The 19,635-nt window shown below is 42.0% G+C and overlaps 3 protein-coding genes across 3 annotated transcripts in view; 2 read left to right on the top strand and 1 right to left on the bottom strand.

The window, feature by feature from the left end:
- Nucleotides 1-7,302, top strand: part of hspa12b (heat shock protein 12B) — a gene marked incomplete in the record, with an annotated part of 16,340 nt that extends 9,038 nt beyond the window's left edge. The window contains 6 exon segments of the mRNA XM_024288166.2: nucleotides 3,316-3,402; nucleotides 3,796-3,900; nucleotides 3,968-4,226; nucleotides 4,296-4,399; nucleotides 5,917-6,107; nucleotides 6,175-7,302. Coding sequence (XP_024143934.1) covers nucleotides 3,316-3,402; nucleotides 3,796-3,900; nucleotides 3,968-4,226; nucleotides 4,296-4,399; nucleotides 5,917-6,107; nucleotides 6,175-6,645 — 1,217 coding nt within the window.
- Nucleotides 7,303-7,607: 305 nt separating this feature from the next.
- cct7 (chaperonin containing TCP1, subunit 7 (eta)) lies at nucleotides 7,608-12,899 on the bottom strand. Its single transcript, XM_024288167.2, has 12 exons — nucleotides 12,758-12,899; nucleotides 11,512-11,595; nucleotides 11,372-11,441; nucleotides 11,193-11,299; nucleotides 10,939-11,117; nucleotides 10,697-10,868; nucleotides 10,461-10,625; nucleotides 10,025-10,213; nucleotides 9,539-9,636; nucleotides 9,063-9,195; nucleotides 8,171-8,377; nucleotides 7,608-8,102 (listed from the first exon to the last, which is right to left on the bottom strand). Exons 1-12 carry the CDS (start codon nucleotides 12,842-12,844, stop codon nucleotides 7,875-7,877), a joined length of 1,719 nt encoding a protein of 572 aa, XP_024143935.1. The 5' UTR covers nucleotides 12,845-12,899; the 3' UTR covers nucleotides 7,608-7,874.
- Nucleotides 12,900-13,332: 433 nt separating this feature from the next.
- krcp (kelch repeat-containing protein) lies at nucleotides 13,333-18,677 on the top strand. Its single transcript, XM_024288168.2, has 13 exons — nucleotides 13,333-13,604; nucleotides 13,870-14,031; nucleotides 14,114-14,195; nucleotides 14,276-14,326; nucleotides 14,397-14,607; nucleotides 14,811-14,909; nucleotides 16,114-16,245; nucleotides 16,329-16,516; nucleotides 16,585-16,781; nucleotides 16,852-16,946; nucleotides 17,030-17,084; nucleotides 17,165-17,262; nucleotides 18,033-18,677. Exons 1-13 carry the CDS (start codon nucleotides 13,543-13,545, stop codon nucleotides 18,248-18,250), a joined length of 1,650 nt encoding a protein of 549 aa, XP_024143936.1. The 5' UTR covers nucleotides 13,333-13,542; the 3' UTR covers nucleotides 18,251-18,677.
- Nucleotides 18,678-19,635: the final 958 nt, after the last annotated feature.

Here is a 19,635-nt window from a genome sequence, read left to right as displayed (position 1 = left end):
GGACTGTACATCTCTGGTTCATACAGACCAGTTAGACCCTCCTAATCAACCTGAATTGAAAACACCAAACTCTCCAACATAAGAAACACTAAATAACTTTTAGTGGGTTTAAAGGAGAAGATTGTAGACTAGAATGGACTACAAAACTATCAGCAAGAAGCTGGAGGTTATGGTGACAACTGTTGGGGAAAAAGGGACAAAACACAAGAACATGGTCTGTGGCTCCAAACCAGATGTGACCTGGTGGGATTTCCATGATCCTGAGAATAGTGAGAAATAGACCTAAAGTTGGATGATGATTTCAATGCAGCTTGGGCCTCTTAAACTTTCTATCTCTTACTGTTCAAATTAACCTACCATTAAGATGACAGACTCCCTTTATTTTCAAGTGAGCAAACCTACAAAATAAGCAAGAGACCAAATACTTATTGCCTCCACTGTATCCTAATGACTAACCTTTTTTTGACAGAGTAACAGCACAGACACATTTGTACTGGAATAAGCTTTTTAAATGGAGTTTTAACAATGTGTGTATTTATGTATATATATATATATATATATATATATATATATATATGAACCTGTACAAAAATAGCAAATAAGCATAAATTCATATAATTTTCCCCCAAAATCACATTTGTACTTATTATTGAGCCAAAACAAACAGAACGTTCCCAGCTGTGTTTCTTTCTAGGGAACAATAAACTGCATCCACTGCTGCCTATCACAAACATGCTTAAGAGGCCAGAAACAGCTCTGCTGTTTGGTCCCTGTAGCTTTGGCCTTAGTTTCAGGAGAAATCTGTATTTGTGCTTTTCCAAACAATGAAAATCCATTCTTGTTTTTTTTCTTGGAGTAAACGGTTTGTTTTTTTACCTGGTTATCTAACCTGCAGGAGGTACATTTTCGTCTGCTACAGATTCACAGCGATCAGAATAAAGAACTACTCAAAAATGCAATTTTGAGCTCAGAAAAATGCCACAAGAACATGTTAAAAACAAAATCTTCATTGGAACTTCATTGGAACTTCATTAAAACTTAACAGAATTCTTCAAAGTTCATTGTTTCTACTATTTACCTTCAAATTGGATGTAAATGTTGACTACTGATTGCGCTACACATCTCACTCCCAACTCGTCATATGTGGTCATATGTGGACATATACTCGTTTTCTGATGTGCTGGCTGTTCTAATAAACCATAGGTCCTCCAACCCTTGGAACGCGGAATCAGACACAGAACCAGTACCGGGCTAGAGTACCGGTTGGGGGATTGAGTTAGGGACCCCTGATTAGCATATGCAATTGTTCCCTATCAGTGGCCCGGTATCAAGCGAGCCTGGGACCGGTACCCGTTTGCGGACCCCTGATTTAATGTGAACAGCAAAACAAGCAAGTTTGGGACGCCCAAAACGTCAAAAAGTGGCGCCTAAGGGCCACAAACCTTATGTCCATATATGACCAGTTGGAAGTGAGAATGCGTTAGATTGCAATAGAGCACAAACATGCATTGAAGAAGAAAACTAGAAGAGGATTGTATGATTCAATGAGTCTAAAATCCCCTCCAAAGCCCCACTTGTGCATATGCAGGCGGTGAGGCACACAAAGAACAGTCACACACTCTAAACACAGGATATTGTAATTGGAACAAGGTGCAGTGAGACTATGATCTCACCCCCTCCAAGCCTGTCACTCTCCCTTTCTTTAGCCTCCCAAATCTGACTTTCTTTTCCAAACTTGATGCAAGGTCAACTATCTTTAGATATTCCTCCGCCTTTATTTTTTTATCTCCAAAGACTCTGGGAGTCCTTAACACACAAACACACTTTCCTCTCTGCTGTTTCATGTGAATGGTTTCCAGACACCGGCTCATCGGCCCAAACAAACATGAAATCTAAGCTGACATGATTGCGGCGGTCTTTTCTCAGCTTCATTTACACAGGCATGCATTACCTCCTGCGTCATCCAGGACCCCGAAACAACCCACAGCGCTTGGCTTTCTTCATCGTAAACACGCTTTCTTTTTCTTTGTTCTCATTTTGCCCCACATCTCGTGTTACCTTTGACTCTCGTTCAACTTTTTTTACAAGCTGTAGTTCTCACGTGGTTTATGGAAACAAATTAGAAACACTTGGCATGTGGTCGGGGATCACAAAACACCTTTTTCGAAACAGGCTTTCTTTTAGCCTCACAATAAACTGTTTTATTCCTTTTGGAAGCCATCGTGTCACATGTCATGCATTGGTTCTGTTCAACAGGCTGTCATGGTGATGTGTTTTTGTTGGAGCTCGGTCCGCTCTCTCAACTGCCAATCACGGGGCTTGGGTGTCAAAAACAAACCGAACCCCGAGTGTGGTCTCCATCTCCAAAAACTCATTTGTTGCTTTTGTTTGACTCGGATCCAAAGATTTATGCAGGGAAGTGCTGTGCCTCAAAAAAAAAAAAAAAAAAGTTAAGATTAGAAAGGCATCATTAAGCTGAAAGTGAGGCTGTTTATGTTTCTAATTGAGCCGCTTTGAAAGGAGATTTTAGTCAAACAAACAGTGGAGCCTGGTCGGTACATTTAGACTGTTTACACAGAGATGCAGAAAATGTTTGGAAGGCAGCAAAGCATTGTGGGACGCTGAAAGGTGGTGATGACTTGCTTGCAGAAAGGGCAGAGCCCTCAAAAATTTTAGCAAAAATACATCATTAAATAAAAAAGGTCAATTTATTACCTGCACTCCCTCTCTACAACCCTCCACGGGGCAGGACAACCCAAAACCCCACAGTACCCTGTACAGGTGTATGGCTTCACACAAGGCCCATTACCTTTTGCTCCACCACAGTTGATGCCAGGTTTTTTGTTCAGCAGCTTTAGGTGAAACTATCCTTCAAACCTATGTGAACCATGCAATAAATTTGAACAAAAGCCAGAGTCGCTACAGTGCAGAACATTAGCATAGCGATTAAAAAATGCAGAGACCACCGGGGTGTCTTTGTTCAGAAACCAACAGCAGGAATAACGTGAGAAATGTGTTCTTTTGAAGCGGAGAAATGTTGGCTTTGGCATTAAAGAAATTGGCTCTTACAGTTTGTGTTTATCTTTGGTCTCAAGTACCATAGCAGTATTACACTCTGCTGCCATATAATCTCCGTACCACTTTGATCCCACTTTTAATAACTATTAACTTTTTAATAAATTGATTATTATCCTGAACAAGGTTTTTGTATCTTACTTCCTTGTCTACAATTTGGGGGCTCATCCGGGATGGCCTGATATGATGTCCACAACAATATACAGAGTAAAAATATTCTTTTTTTTTGCGTTTATGCAGCGAGAGAGCAGCTGAGACGCTCCAGACACAGCAGGACCTTCCTGGTGGAAAGCGGCACTGGGGAGCTGTGGTCCGAGCTGCAGACCGGTGAGTTCCAACAGACCCTTCAAGTCTGAGTGGAGATGAATGTGACCTGCTGACTGTTTGGGCCACACACATCTGCTCAGAGGTGAAAAAGGGGGCAACTACAAAGACCGCTGCCACATTTCATCCTGATTCAGTCACCGCTGACATTCCTGAAGGATCTGCTGGTGGTTAGGAAGATTTTTTGGAAAATAGTCTAACCTTTTGAGTTACCTGGAATGTGTAGATTAAAAAACTGAAGAAAAATTTAAGTGAAAAAACTCTGGAATGTATTTAATCAATAATGCCAGAAGTTGTGCCGCGACAGAGGATACAAATTCTGGCAGGGGATACATATCTTGGCACAACACCGGCCTTAATGTTTGTTCTCCACGAACTTTTCCTCTTCTTGTGCAGGTGACAAGTACGTTGTTGCAGACTGTGGGGGAGGAACCGTGGACCTAACAGTCCATCAGATCGAGCAGCCGCAGGGGACCCTCAAAGAACTGTACAAGGCTTCAGGTTTGTCTCCCTGCACCTCCGAAGGGATCTCCTTCAGCTTCCAACGGGGCCTTTGCTTTACCTCCAGGCGGCCCGTACGGCGCCGTCGGTGTGGATCTGGCCTTTGAAACCATGCTGTGCCAGATTTTCGGGGAGGACTTCATCCAGAGCTTTAAAGCCAAGCGCCCGGCGGCCTGGGTGGACCTCACCATCGCCTTCGAGGCCAGAAAACGGACGGCGTCGCCCGGCCGAGCCAACGCCCTCAACATCTCTCTGCCGTTCTCCTTCATCGACTTCTACAAGAGGCACAGAGGGCAGAGCGTGGAGGCCGCGCTGAGGAGGAGCAAGTGAGTGGGAGGAGCCTCATCGGCAGTGACAGTAACCCCGCCTCTAATCACCGTGTTTGTGTTCGTTAGCATGAACATCGTGAAGTGGTCGTCCCAGGGGATGCTGCGGCTCACCCAAGAAGCCATGAACGAACTTTTCCAGCCGACCATCAACAACATAGTCAAACATATAGGTGAGAAGTAGGCGGAGCCAACCATTCTCCACTCCATCGTATTCTCGACGTAGCAAATAGAAGCTCTTGATTCAAAATGATTTAGAATTAAAAAAAAATACTAATTTTCTATATATATATATATGCCATCCATAATCAGAAAAATAACACATGAACATGATAAAACATAATTTTCATTGAAGTGGATAAAGAAAGTATCATTTCTGATGTAATCTCACATTTTTTTCTAAAATTTGTGACTTTAATTTCAAGGTTTTGACTTTTTCCTAAACTTTAATTAGCCTTCAGTTCTTAGATTTTTGAGTTAAACCTCAATTTTCCTTAATTGTTTTTAAATAAAATTCTGAATTTGATCTTTAAAATCTACCTTTGATTTTAGAATGTGATTTATTTCCTGTATTATTGAGATGGAAATCTAAGAATTATGGCATTCATTTCCCAGCTGAGCGATTTTTTTTTTTTTAAGATTTTCCATTTTATTCTAAAATGTCCAATTTCATAAATTTCCATTTTCCTTGGAGAATTCTTAGTTAAATCTCTGAATTCTGCTTTTTTTTATTCATTTTTGAGGCAAAGCTAATAATTCTGCATTTTATGTACATTTGATTTAAATCAAAGAATTATATTAATCTGAGAATTTACTACTTTTGAACATATTTAAGTTAAATCACAGACTTTTGATCAAAATAATTCAAATTTTGATCCTAGAGTTCTGATATAGATCTCGACTTTGTTAAATTTTCCAAATTAAAATAAAACATTTTCATTAAAAATACAAAAAACACATCAGTCTTAAACCTTTTTCTATTTTAACTTTTCACTTTAATCTCTGATTTTTTCCCAAAAGTATGGAAATTTGGGGGATTATATCCCAGAATTCTATTTTTTTTTTATAAAGTAAAGTTTGAACCTAATTCTTAGAATTCCAGAGAAATGTAAAAACTTTCACTTAATTTGTGGGATCGAAACTTGAAAATAAATAATTTACTTGGCATTATTAGCTGTGTTGTCAGCATTAAATCTCCCTGTTTTCACTGCGGATGCTTTAACTCCCTTTTTGGATAAAGAGAAATTATACTTTACCCACTTCAAGGAAAATTGTGTTTTTATCATGTTCTTGCGTTATTTTTCTGATGAAAACAGTATTTTTGAAAACTTCAATCTTGGATAATCATGTAAAGATGCAAAAACATGCATCAATTTTCATTTTTTTTCCCCTCCTTCTAAAACTCAAGTCTTACTCGATAAATTATAATCCATCAACTCAATAGATTTATATGGGCTCTAATCTGTTTTTTTTTTATTTTTTATAATATCTTATCCTGGATTGTTGTTATCCACATTTGTGTTTTTTTAAGCTTTAGTATAACAAATTCAATTTGCCAAAATCCAGTAGAACATTTGAGGCTTTGCTGGCCTGAGAGGCCAAATAAGAGTTTTATTGGGATGTAAAGATGAGAAGATGGATGGAGAAATAATCCTCCATGAAGATCAAAAGTTGCTTGTTTTTCTTCTAGAGGTGCTGATGGCGAAGCCTGAGGTGCGCGGTGTGCGCTTCCTCTTCCTGGTTGGGGGCTTTGCGGAGTCCCCCATGCTGCAGAGGGTGGTCCAGAGGGCCCTGGGGAGGTCGTGCCGCATCATCATCCCCCACGACGTGGGACTGACCATCCTAAAGGGCGCCGTCCTCTTCGGGTTGGATCCCACAGTGGTGAGGGGTCGGGAAGTTTGAGGTCACCTTCTTTCCTTCGTGATTCACCCACCTTTCTCCGCCGCAGGTCAGAGTGCGGCGAAGCCCTTTGACCTACGGCGTGGGCGTCCTAAACCGCTTCGTGGAGGGACGCCACCCTCGGGATAAACTCCTCATCAAGGACGGCCGCGAGTGGTGCACGGACATCCTGGACCGCTTCGTCTCCGTGGACCAGTCGGTGGCCCTGGGGGAGGTGGTGAGGCGGAGCTACACCCCGGCTCGGGTGGGCCAGCGCAAGATCATCATCAACATCTACTGCAGCGCCACCGACGACGTCACCTACATCTCGGACCCCGGCGTCAGGAAGTGCGGGGCGATAACCTTGGACCTGCCGGAACCTCTACCGCCAACAGGAGCGGTGGGAGGGGCGGGAGCCGCCTTAGAGAGGAGGGAGATCAGGGCAACCATGCAGTTCGGAGACACGGAGATCAAAGTCACAGCCGTTGACGTCATCTCTAACAGGTCCGTCAAAGCCTCCATAGACTTCCTGTCCAACTGAGAAGGAGCAGGAAACGGACTTCAAACAGATTTCAGGGGCGATAACGACTTTCGTGGGATGGAAACTTTGAAATGGATCAAAGAAACTCTTAAACCAAGAAGTTTGGGCTTTTCCTCCTCAGATGAGAGGTGGACTCCCTTGTCTGGACTCAGAAAGTGGAACGGATCCCCAGCCCTCAGCGAGGAATTACTTTTGTCACAATTATGTGAAGCTTTGCCAACACGTCCTGCAGTGAAGCAGATGCAGAGGCCTGGGGGGCTGCGACTAAAGCGCTTTAGATCATCCCAGACAGTGGAACCACAGAAGGTGACTGTTGCTTTAGACCAGAATACTTCACATGGTTCTCCGTCATGGTGGTGCACCATCTAGTGGTGAGAGTACCTAACTACAGATGGAATCAGTTATTTTGGTTTAACATTATCCTGAATATGTTTTTAAAAAAAAATGAAAAATTAAAATAATTTACCCAAAAATAAAGTAAATACAGAAACCTTTCCTTTATTACATAGAAATCAACTTGTACCTGTACTGGAAGAGACCAAGTCTCATTTGAATCCTTAAATGCTTATTTGTGGAGTTTTTAAGTAAGTTTTTGTAAAGAAAGTGATTTTTTTTTACTTTTTTGAGAGATTGTACCCATGTGATTGTTAAAAAAAAGCTAGAAAAAACATTTCATTTGGATCATTGTGTCACTAAAATGATTACGCTTTTTTTTTTTAATAAACCATAAGTAAGAAAAGGAGTTTTCTGTTTTTTTGTTAACTTTTAGTGCTGATAGAAAGCTGCAGAGTCAGAGCATTTGAATAAACCAACTTAAACTGTGGTATTTCTAAATTTTGGTAACATTTGATGACTCCACACAAATGTGTTGTTTCACGATCTTTATGAATTTTAAGCTCAAAGCTGTAGAGATTTCCTTCTTGTAGCTCAAAGTACTGGAATAAAATATCTTCAGGCAGTCAGACGGTCATCAGTGCTTTATTAATAGGTCAACAGTTTGTCTCCGGATACAAAAGCAGATTTCGGGACTGACGCTCTCACAGGTGGAGCTGAACTCCTGTTTTTGTTTTTTAAATAAAGGCGGAGCAGCAGCTCCTCCACAGACACTGAAATGTTGACTGACTGAAGCTTCAGTGAAGCAGCAGAGAATTTGAACCTGGGTAACAACAAAACTCCCCAAAGTGAGAATTTCCTTAAATTCCACCTTAAAAGCGGGTTTGTTCCAACTCTCAGTGGGCGTGGGGTCTCCCGCGGCCCCTCCCCCTGCCGCCCCCGGGGGGACCGTCTACGCTGCTGCGGGGGTTCTTGATGGTCTCGTCGACGGACAGGATGAGACAGGCGGCCTCGGACGCTGCCGTCAGAGCGTTGATGCGCACGATGGACGGCTCCCACACGCAGGCGACGAAGTTGTCGGCGATGTCCTCGTTGTTGATGTCCACGCCGTACCACATGCCGCCCTGTGAGGAGAGCGCCATCAGCTCGAGCTCTGAAGGAAACCCGTTCAGACGAGGCTTCGGCTTCCTACCTGGGCGTGTTTGGCGCGCAGCTTGTTGAGGATGTTGGTGGCGTCAAAGCCGGCGTTGTCGCACAGCTGGCGGGGGATGATCTCCAGAGCTTTGGCGTACGCTCCGATGAGGAGCTGCTGCTTCCCGGGAATGGTCCTGGAGTAATCCCGCAGGTACTTTGACAGCTCCATTTCTATGGCTCCTCCACCCGCCACGATAGAGTCGTTCTGCACGCAGAAGTACGTCAGACACGAGGAAAGACCCGCCTAGTCTGACCGAATAAACATGAGATTAACAGCAACAATCTACTAAGTAATTCAAGCAGCTTGAGTTCTGTGGTGTTAAAAACTACTAAAATCTGACCTCTTCACCAAAAAGCTGTCAAAGCACACCAGGGACAAGATCGTAGACCTGAGCAAGACTGGAATCAACCAATCCACATTAAGAAATTGATGAGAAGACATCAACTTTTAATTATGTCTTTTCAGAGTAAACCTGAAGGTTAACAGGAAAACTTGGTTAACTTTAGCTTTTGACTTAATACTTGTTTTCTGCACCATTATACAAATAAATTCTTAAAAAACTATTTGATTTCTATTTGAAATGACAGGAACACCTGGATAACATCTTGGTCAGAAAACAGCAGTATCATCAGCATAAAAACATCTACAGTAAAAAGTTCCAGACACAATTCAAACTCTCTAGAGACACTAAGGAATAACAACTCAATTTGCGGATTTGAAACAAGTAGGACCAATAAGAAATGTACACCAAAACAATTTCCTTCACTCTAAAATTAAACAGAAGGGAAGAATTATTCAAAAAGTGTAAAAACTGTACAAAAATAAAAATAAAAAAGAAACGGAGCGAACAGGTTTAATGATGACCAGCACAGATGTTTCTCCAACTCACCTTGATGGCTCTGCGCACGATCATGATGGCGTCGTGCAGCGATCGCTCCGTCTCTTCTGTGAACTGCTCAGCTCCGCCTCTGAGGATGATGGTGCAAGTCTTCGCTTTTGGGCACCCCTTAAAGAAGTTGTACCTTCAAAGTAAAACAGGAAGTGAACCAGGCTGGCTATAACAATCAAAGGGCAATTTTATTATTAATTATTTCATTAAAAAAGTGACAAAAAAAGCGTATTTTTTAACATGAAAAAAAACAAAAATCTTTTAAACATTTTGATTAAATCAGTATATTTTTTTTTATTATGCAGTAGAAATCAAAAGTTTTCAAACTAAAACTGTATTTTTTATTAAAAGAAGAAAAGTGTGGATTCTGAACCTAAAAATCCATCAAGATCATTTGGTCTTTACATAAGAAAATTTATATTTTTAATTATAGAAACAGGAAATAAATGGATAGATGGATCCCTCCTTTTTCTCACCTTTCTCCTCCCACCTGGACCTCTTCAAATACTTCACAGAGTCCCAGGACATCATCTGTTAGCGCTCCCACAGACGTCTGGATGGAGCCTCCACATGCCTGATGGTCACATGACAACACGGATCACAGTGTGTTTGTCATTTCACCTTTTGATCTGTTTTCAGAGATCAGTTAAGAAATCTGTCATAGTTTCTGCAGAGTGGCAGGAGTTTATTAGAAATTCTGTTCTGAGTTGTGGGCGGGACCACTGAGCAATCCCACCACCTCTCCCCATCACCCATAACACCCATCACGGGGAAAATCCCAAATAAACATGTTAAAAGCACAATTGTCATCAGAGTCTTTAAATAATCCTAACAGGAATCAACATCAAAGACATAAAAGAACATCTTTAGCAAAACATAATCTAAATCTATCGGATTTTTTGGATTATTAAAGTCGAGTCTTGCTGTCCAAACATCTCCAAAAACCAGTCCACCGGTCTCACCATCATGGTCCTCTTCAGGTCCTCCTCCTGCACTCTGCCAGCACAGAACAGGTCTCTGTCTGCAAAGTACTGGGTGGCCACGTCGCCGATGGGCAACTTTGACAGAACGACCTTGGCTCCAGACTGATAGATCTTCTCTAGTTTGTCATACAGGATGTTCCACTCTGCATCCACGATAGCCTGATAGTCCTGCAGAAGAAGAGGAAGAAAAGTTTTTATACTAAGCAGGAGAGAAGAGTGAAGACAGTGTCACACTGCCATATATCGGAATAGATAGAGCTGTGAAAGAAAAAGCCTGAAGCAAGAATTACGAGATTTGCACCAAGCCTCTTCTAAGTGTAGGTGGCAGACATGGGGTAGTCAACAGTAGCAAAAAAAGAAGAAGAAGCCCCTCCCTGCTTGTCCAGTGTGAACACCACAAGAATGCTCATCATACCTCCACTGACTTCACACGAACTTCAGCGTTGTCCTTCTCCGCTTTCAGCTCCAGTTCCACGTTGAGCAGAGCGATTTTTGGGTTCTCGTAGCGTTTGGGCTGCATCTCAAAGCCGGCGTAAGAGAACGTCTTCTTGAAAGCGACACCAGAGACCAACTGGGAATCCTGTCGATCAAAAGGAAGTTAAAAAGCAGTCTAACAAAGTATACACTCAGAAGACAAACAAAAAAAACAACCTCCAGCGCTCCTCCCTGGACCTTCTTGATGCCGATCATCTTCAGGGACAGAAGCTCGTCCAGAGACATGACCGCATCCACCACCATCTTAGAGAAGAACTCCTTCTGACCAGCGATCAGCTTGGAGTTCAGGGCGGTGGCTGCACATTTCTCCAACAGCTGCCTCTGCTCCCTGACAGGGTGGAGGAAAAGTGTTAGAAAAAACACGACGGACTGAATCTCCGCTGTGCACAAATACTCACTGTTTGTCGTCCTTCTTCACAGAGACGGCGATCTCTTTGATCTTGCTGACGGCGAGGTTGGTGGCGGTGCGGAAAGCGCGGATGATGGTCTGAGGGTGGAGACCCTCCTCCACGTACGGTTTCAGCTGCCTCAGGAACTCGGCGGCCAGGAGGGTGACTGACGTTGTGCCGTCTCCAACCTGCAGATGAGAATTTTATTTTAAAAGTCTTCAAAGCCGCTTCAGAGAAAACATTTTGACCGTTTAGACTCTCACCTCAGCATCCTGGGAGCGAGCGATGTCCACCAGGGTTTTAGCTGCAGGGTGAACCACATCCAGCAGCTTCAGGATGGTGGCTCCGTCGTTGGAAATCGTGGCCTTTCCTGGAGAACACAAACATGTTAAGAAAAGCTTTGTTTTAAGGTTAAACTTCTCCATATTCCATCCCTCCTCACCTCTGCCATCCACCATCAGTTTGTCCATCCCTCTGGGCCCCAGGGTGGTTCTGACAGCCTCAGCAATAACCTATGCAAGAATTGTAAAATATAAAAGATTGCATCTTTCATATATAGTTTTCAATAGATGTTACACTTACCTGGCAGGCATTGATGTTACTGACGAGCTGGGGAATGCCCTGAGACGAATCTGTCCCCTCCTTCAGCAGGATAACCGGTGTGGGCTGCAGGAATCAGGGTGAAAATGTTCCAATGTGAAATATTTAGTCCATCTTTTGATCCATTCTCAAAGGTCTTTTAATTGTGATTATGCCATTTTTAGCCAAAAAATTAAAACACTAAAGTCGTCTAAGACATAGTTTCTTCAGAGGGGAAGGAGTTTGTTCGATATTTCCCTCTTATCGTCATCAATAACTGAATCAACCGTTTACACTTACTTCCACTAGCTTACAGCCCATCACACCTAAGTCCCAAATACGCCTTTTTTTCCCCAACTACATTTTTCGTTTGCTCCCGATTCACAGCAATTCAAAAAAAAAATACTCAGAAATGGCATTTTAAACCATCATTTTCTTTAAATGTCCTCCATTATCAGAAAAAGGGCCACAACAACCTGTTAAAAACACAAATGTCATCAGAGTGGGTCTTTAAAGCCTACCACCGAAGAGGCACATGGGTAATCAAACACACTTATGACAGCCATAGAGCATTATTACGTCAAAACTCAACCAAAATCTCACTAGAGGCCCAACCTGGGTTCTTCTGTTCCTAAAACACATTTTTTTAACTTAAGATAAACTACTTCCTGTATTGTAGTGCAGTCTAATAAGGTATAAAGCAATGGCTACAAATTATTAATGCCAACAAAGTGAACATCCTTGATGATGCAGCAGATATTAGAGTGAAATAAACATAATCAAATAAACAATTACATGCTGCATTTAAATTATTGCCAAAATACAAACTGAGACATAAAGCTACAGCCACTGAAGCAGAGTATTACAAAAAGCTAATACCATAGCTAGCATGTTATATCAATATAGCCAAAAACAAAAAAAATAAACATTAGCAACAAGTAGAACAATTTAACAAGACCTACTTTATTTTTGACGTTTTTTATTTTTATAGACTACTTAAATTTATTTAGCAGTTATCACTATGCATGCTGGTTGACATCTCCTCTAGCCTACCTACGCCCATTGATTGCCGGATGCTAACAATGTCTAGCTACAAATAAAGTCATTTTTACAATCAATATCAACTAAATAACTGCGTTAAAACACGGCTGACAACCTTGCAGATACGACCCGAAAGTATCTAACATCGATAACAACTGATAAAAGCCAGGATGGATGAGGATTACCAGATGGATGCTAACAAACTCACCATCATCTTTGCGGTTCTTTCGAGAAGCTTTCCACCGGCAACCAATCCCACAATGCTTTTCGCGAGCTGAAGCCTCTGGGTGCGCATTCAAGAATCAAATAAATTGTTTACAGGCGATTTATAAACGTAAAAATATATACATAGGTGTTTATTACTCTTAGGTGACACATTTAGAGAATAAATAAACAAAATAAGAATGTGAATATACATCATGTGACAGCCTAAGTACTCCGTTATATGACATAGTGTTTGAACCATGTGATTAAAAAATGTTAATTGTGTTTAAAAACAATAAATTCATCTTTGTTAATTTTATTCAACACATTAAAAAATCATTACTTTGTTGTTTGTTTGTTTTTTGTACATCTTTGAATTTTTCTCTTTCAGCGTTCACTGTTTTGTCGCTTTGAACGCAGCTTTTTTGTTTGGCTTCCTCGAAACAACGAAGACTTCTGATTGGCGTTCAGCTTGTGAACAGCATACTGGGGTACGTTTGGTAGTTACCTAAATAGGTTTAACACGGGCGGAGTTACTAGCTAGTAGTGTTGAACACCATTTCCGCCCATTCAAAAGCACCCTAAATCGCAAAACAAGCACTTAGGAATAATTTATCCAGAACTCGCGCGGAGTTTGGAAATTCTACACAGAGCGGTGGCGGGAGAGATTACAAACGGCAAATGAGTGCGAATATTGTAGCTTTCTACCTTAACATTGGTGTAGAATTTGATATTTAATAGAAAGAGGGCTAAAAACTGCAGTTTTATAATTCGGAAAAGGTCGCTCAGATGGGAGAGTTCGGAGTCTTTGGTGTTTTCGGAGTAAACGGTCCGCCTCAGAAGCTACTAAGGTACGAGGAAGGCATAAAAAACTAAAATTATTAGTTATATAGACAGATGTTGATTGTATTAGATCGTTTTAATTATGTCTGATGTAAAGTAAGAGTTAAAAATGTTTTTTTTTAAATCACCATAACTGTATAGAGAAAACGGAATGTTCTGTTTATTATCCTGAAAATTGTGTGATATTTTATGATTATTCATACCTTAGAGCAAAATTACTTCACATTTGTTGTCGTTTTTCTTAATTTTATCCCCTCTTTTTTTTCTTTTTAGTGCGGATGGATCTTGCAGGGCCTCGGTTGCAATCCCCGCCTCTGTCCACCAGGTGGTGCTGTTCAGCAGCGGGCCGTGGGGGGACAGGATCTGCGTCAATGCAGAGCTCAATGATGCAGACAGGTTCCCCATCACTATTGGAAAACTGACTCCTTATAACAAGTAAAAATGCATGCATTTTTTTAATTAACTGATTAATTAACTGTAGTGTATTTTAAAGCATCTCTATACATAATTTCTGCAGGTGTTTGTCATGGGAGCAGTGGGAAGAGGAGACCTGGACAAACAGCATCACTCTGACTATTTCTATAGAAGGCGGTGACCTGGTAAATGCACAAGCTTAAGAGTATGAAGTTAGTATTTGTTTTGCAACACCTGACAAGTTTAATCCATTTACCCCACCCAGTCAAAAGCAGAACCAGAACTTATCCTGGCTGTGAAGGAATACACCCCAAAGGTAACCCACAACTTCACCCTAAATGTTTCAAAAAGTGTTTTTAATACTTTTTTTTCTTTTTTAACATCAGGACGTGGCGGTTCCCTTCGCACCCCGAGATCTCAATAAAAGAAAGAGAGAGCAATCTTCGGAGGATGGCGATGATGACGACAAAGTGGTAAAGACGGGCGAGGAGGAGAACATGTGTCCTAATGGAGCTAGGGAGAAGACCACACCTGTAAGGAAGGTTAAAGGTCAAGCTAAAAGCAGCAAGAGACTGTTAGGCAGCAAAGTAGGAGCAGGTAAGCAAATTTGCCAACTCCGATCGTCTTTTGATTTGTTGTCGTAGCAGCTTCTTTTAAAGCTGCATTTTTTATCCTTATTTAAAAAAATAATTTTCTTTAAAAATGTCCTCCATCATCAGAAAAACGCCACAAGTACATGCTAAAAACACAATTTTTACCGGATCGAGTCTCTAAATATATTTTTTTGTCTCGCTCTACAGATAATGGAGCAGATGAAGCGGGTGGGGCTGTGGGAAGAACGCCTCCGCAGGCCACAGCAAAGACCAAGAGTAGGCAGGCCAAGACTCCCACACAGACTGGTACGCTTACGAACACACCTCACACATGTCACACTCTGTGTTTGGTTTAGTTGGTTGCCAGGTTTATATCCAGCCAGAAGTTTTTAAAAATTCCAGAAATTTTTGGAAACTACTATCTGAATTTCTGATATATATATATATTTGTTTTGCTTTTTTTAATTCCTACTGTGATCTTTAACATTTTTTTGCATTAAGCTAATTGTTGATGTGATTTGGACTTCAAGGCCACCGTAGAGTTCAAAGACACTTTGCATTAAAAGTTTTTACTGCGAAAAAATGCACAATTGTATAGAAGCTAAAAACAGCCTGCCCATCTTTTTTTTAAATCATTTTTAATCATTTTCTCATGATAACGAGATAGTAGTTTTTGTTTTTTCGTGATAATAAGATAATGGAGAATATACTGTAATGTCCCTCTCTCGCTTTCTCGCACAGAGACCTGTTTTAAGTCTCATTATTTTGTGGGTAACAGCAGAAATGGCAGAAAAAAAACACTGCACAAAAGTTGTTTTTAGGCTTTTTTGGTGGATCAAACCTCCGCAAACGTCCTAATTTCGTCTAATGAACCAGGCCCCCTCCCTTTATTTCCCTAAAACCTCAAACAACAGGTTGACTGACAGAACCCAGGGTCAACGTTCATCTCCGCATGGTGCGTTCACTGAACTCCGAACATTAGCGGACCCAAACAGCCACTCAGGCTAGCGCTACAATACTTTTTTACATTTTTATACAATCCGCAGCAAAACAAAGCAGTTTGTTAGAAAAAAAATTCAACACTATTAAATCAATAAATTATAAATGGATTATTTTTTATGAAATCTTGAAGGAGCTGAGCTTCACACAAAATCTGAAACTCTTTGTGTTACTAGAGTCTTTTTAACAAATATTTTTAAATCTGGCAGGTTATGGCTTGAGGGACCTTTTCTTAAGTATTGAACACTTTGATCATCTTTTGATCTGTTATAAAATATAAGTGTTCCCATGTGGTTTTTTTTTTAGCTATGAATATGCTGCTTTTTAATCAAAAATAAAAAATCCTGCAGCAATAGTTCAAAGTCACAAATACTAAATTTTTCAAATTATTTTCTTCTATTTCACAATGATTTGAATAATGAAAAACTCATAAATGCAACAGCATTTTTCTATTTAAATGGGATGTTTTCACACATTAACTCTTCAGACATTCCTGTTTTCTCCTCTGTAGCTCCACTGATCAGCCCGTCAGCCCGCTGGGGTCAGACTTTATGCCCCATCAACGCTCAGACGGCGATCCTGATTGGAGGACAGGGAGCCAGGATGCAGTTCTGCAAAGACCCGATGTGGAAACTCTGCACAGGTCGGCCCGAATGAGACCTGCGAGTCAGGCTCATGAGAAGGATCGATGAGGAGGTTCATCCTGTTTGTGTCTCCGCCCATCAGAGGACATGTCCTGGATGGCTGCAGAGACCCTGGCGGAGGGTCCGACCCCGGAGACCCGGATCGGCCACACCGCCGTCTTTGACCCGGATTCCAAGCGGATCTTTGTGTTCGGCGGCTCCAAGAACAAGAAGTGGTTCAACGACGTCCACATCCTGGACACCCAGACGTGGAGGTGGAGCATGGTGGAGGTACGTCCAGCTGCTTCATCCTAATGCAACCTTCCTTCTTCTCTCACACCATCCTCCTCCTCCTCCAGGCTCAGGGGAAGGTTCCTCCTCTGGCCTACCACAGCTGCAGCATGTTCCGGGGGGAGCTGTTCGTGCTGGGGGGCGTGTTCCCCCGCCCCAACCCCGAGCCCGACGGCTGCAGCGACTTGCTGTACATCTTCGACCCGCAGCTGTCCATCTGGTACCACCCCATTGTCACCGGAGACACGCCCTCCCCCCGCTCAGGGTGAGATGGACTCTTCCAGATCCGGCAGGATGTGGGGAACCGGTGTTAACCCTTTCCTCTCTGTTTGCAGCCACTCTGCCTGTGTGATCCAGCAGAGGTACATCTATGTGTTTGGGGGGTGGGATACTCCGGTCTGCTACAACGACATGTACATGCTGGACCTTGGTGAGCGCCGCACTCAGCTCTGATTTAAAGAAGTTCACAAAATGATTTTCATTTTGAAATCTTTTTTTTTTTTTCTTTTTTAGGTCTGATGGAGTTTTCTGCAGTGAAAACGACCGGGAAAGCCCCATCTCCTCGAAGGTATCACCTCCACCTGATATTAGTCTACAAACATGTACAACTGCAGGGTGTTTTTCACAATAAGAGCTTTTGTGTTGCAGCTGGCATGGCAGCGCCGTACTGTCAGACGCCAAGTTCCTCATCCATGGCGGCTACAACGGAAACAACGCCCTCAGTGACGCCTTCATCTTTGACATCGGTGAGTCACCTTAGAGGTGGCGTAACCTGTTAATACCCCTCCTGGAGGTCCACAAAGTGCTGTAAAGGCTGCCTCTATCAGCTTTGGTCCAATGATCCACAAAAAAGACAGAGGTCCCACTCTGATAGAGAAATAAAGTACACAAAACACTGAATAGAAAGAAAAAAAAAAGTAAATCTCAAAAACAGAAGTTGTACTTTTACGTTAGTTTTATTTTAATTTTTAATATTTATTTTATATTTAATTCTCAATAATTAATATTATTTGTTAACCTTTGGAACCCTCAGGCGTCCTGCCGTGCAGCTCTGACATCAGCATAAAAAAAGTTTGTCTCTAAAATAAACTAACTTATTTGAACATTTTGTGATTGTCATTTTATGGAAATAAAATGACAATCATTTGTCATTTTTGTACAAAAGCAATCTTATTTCAATAAATATGCGGAAAAACGCTGACCTCTTAAAAGCTGCAACGAATAACAGAGTTCTGTGGTGGGCGGAGCTACACGGAGCTGCCTGCTATTAGAAATCCAACAACGACAAAACCGATCATTTTTAATTTTGAGATGGGGACTGATATGAATTTCCTAGAATAACGAACACCAGCGTTGAATAAAAATTGTGGAAACTCCACAGTTCACCTCAAAAGTCCCGCCCACCGCCAACATTTGAAGCGAGCAGTTCGGACATCAAACTCCAGCTGATGCTTTGAACGGGTTGACCAGCTTTAGTGATGACTAAAAAGTGAACATCAGCATGTCTGTGTTTCAGAAACCAACAGCTGGACGGAGGTGGCGCTCCCTCATCTGTCTGTTCCCAGAGCGGGGCATTCCATCATCACCATGGAAACAGGCAGTCACCATGGTTTCCGAGAGGAGGGGGAAAGCGGCAGGAAAACCCTTCTGGTGTTCGGGGGCGGAGACAACGAGGGAAACTTTTACTCCGACCTGACGACTGTCGCTGTGGAGGAGCTGCTGGATGCCCTCTGAGGAGCGTTTGGCAACAGTTGTAACCTCTGCGTTTTATAATTTACGTTTCTGTGACTTGTTTTTACTGTTTTTTCTGTATGCAAAGTTTTTTTTCTACTATTTTGAGAGTATTTTGAGATTTTACGGCTTTTATTTTAAGTGTAGGTTTATTAAGTCTGTGAAATCTGTTTTTTTCCAAACACATTTATGAAGCGTTAAGAGAGACATTTATTTTCAAACATGTATATAAAAGTATGGTTTACTCTCTTAATGAGTAACTTCTTTCCTTGTTTTCCTGACATTTCTGTGGTAAACAAGAATCACTTTGATAATAGCCATTTCCATGTGGAAAACCGTACCTTCAGTTTTCTTTTAAAAAAACAAACAAACATCATGCTACAGCCAGTTTATTGTTTATAATAAATAAAAATCCTCTTTTAAATGAGAATGATGTCAGTATTTTTTATCTTTTGGTTGAACTTTTCTGTGGGCACATGAAATCTGAAAAACAAACGCGAAGGCTACCGATGCTTGCTGGCTTGATACAGCGGATCTTGCTATCTCGATACACTGGAGATTGCTAGTGGAGCTCGCTAGCCTGACACAGCGGAGCTCGCTAGCTTGATACTGTGGAGTTCACTAGCTTACTACAGCGGAGCTTGCTAGCTTGATACAGCGCAGCTTGCTAGCCTGATACAGCTAAGTTCACTAGCTTGATACTGCGAAGTTCACTAACTTGCTATAGAGGAGCTCGCTAGCTTGATACAGCGGATCTTGCTATCTCGATACACTGGAGATCGCTAGCTTGCAACAGTGGAGCTCGCTAGCTTGATACAGTGGAGTTCACTACCTTACTACAGCAGAGCTCGCTAGCTTGATACAGTGGTGTTCACTAGCTTACTACAGTGGAGCTCGCTAGCTTGATACAGTAGAGCTCGCTAGCTTACTACAGTGGAGCTCGCTAGCTTGCAACAGCGGAGCTCGCTAGCTTGATACAGTGGAGCTCCCTAGCTTGATACAGTGGAGTTCACTAGCTTGATACAGTGGAGTTCACTAGCTTACTACAGTGGAGCTCGCTAGCTTGATACAGTAGAGCTCGCTAGCTTACTACAGCGGAGCTCGCTAGCTTGATACAGTGGAGTTCACTAGCTTGATACAGCGGAGCTCGCTAGCTTGATACAGTGGAGTTCACTAGCTTGATACAGTGGAGTTCACTAGCTTGATACAGTGGAGTTCACTAGCTTACTACAGTGGAGCTCGCTAGCTTGATACAGCGAAGTTCGCTAGCTTGATACAGTGGAGAGTGCTAACATGCTATGCCGTCCACAAGGAGGTTGGCTGGTGTAGCAAGCCAACCCGTAGGTGCCCACCTAAGCTAATGTGGGAAAATACAGGTGGAGCCACCA

This window comes from Oryzias melastigma, linkage group LG18 (assembly GCF_002922805.2).
Source record: "Oryzias melastigma strain HK-1 linkage group LG18, ASM292280v2, whole genome shotgun sequence".
NCBI classification, from domain to species: Eukaryota; Metazoa; Chordata; class Actinopteri; order Beloniformes; family Adrianichthyidae; genus Oryzias; species Oryzias melastigma.
This window is presented reverse-complemented; position numbering and strand designations above follow the sequence as displayed.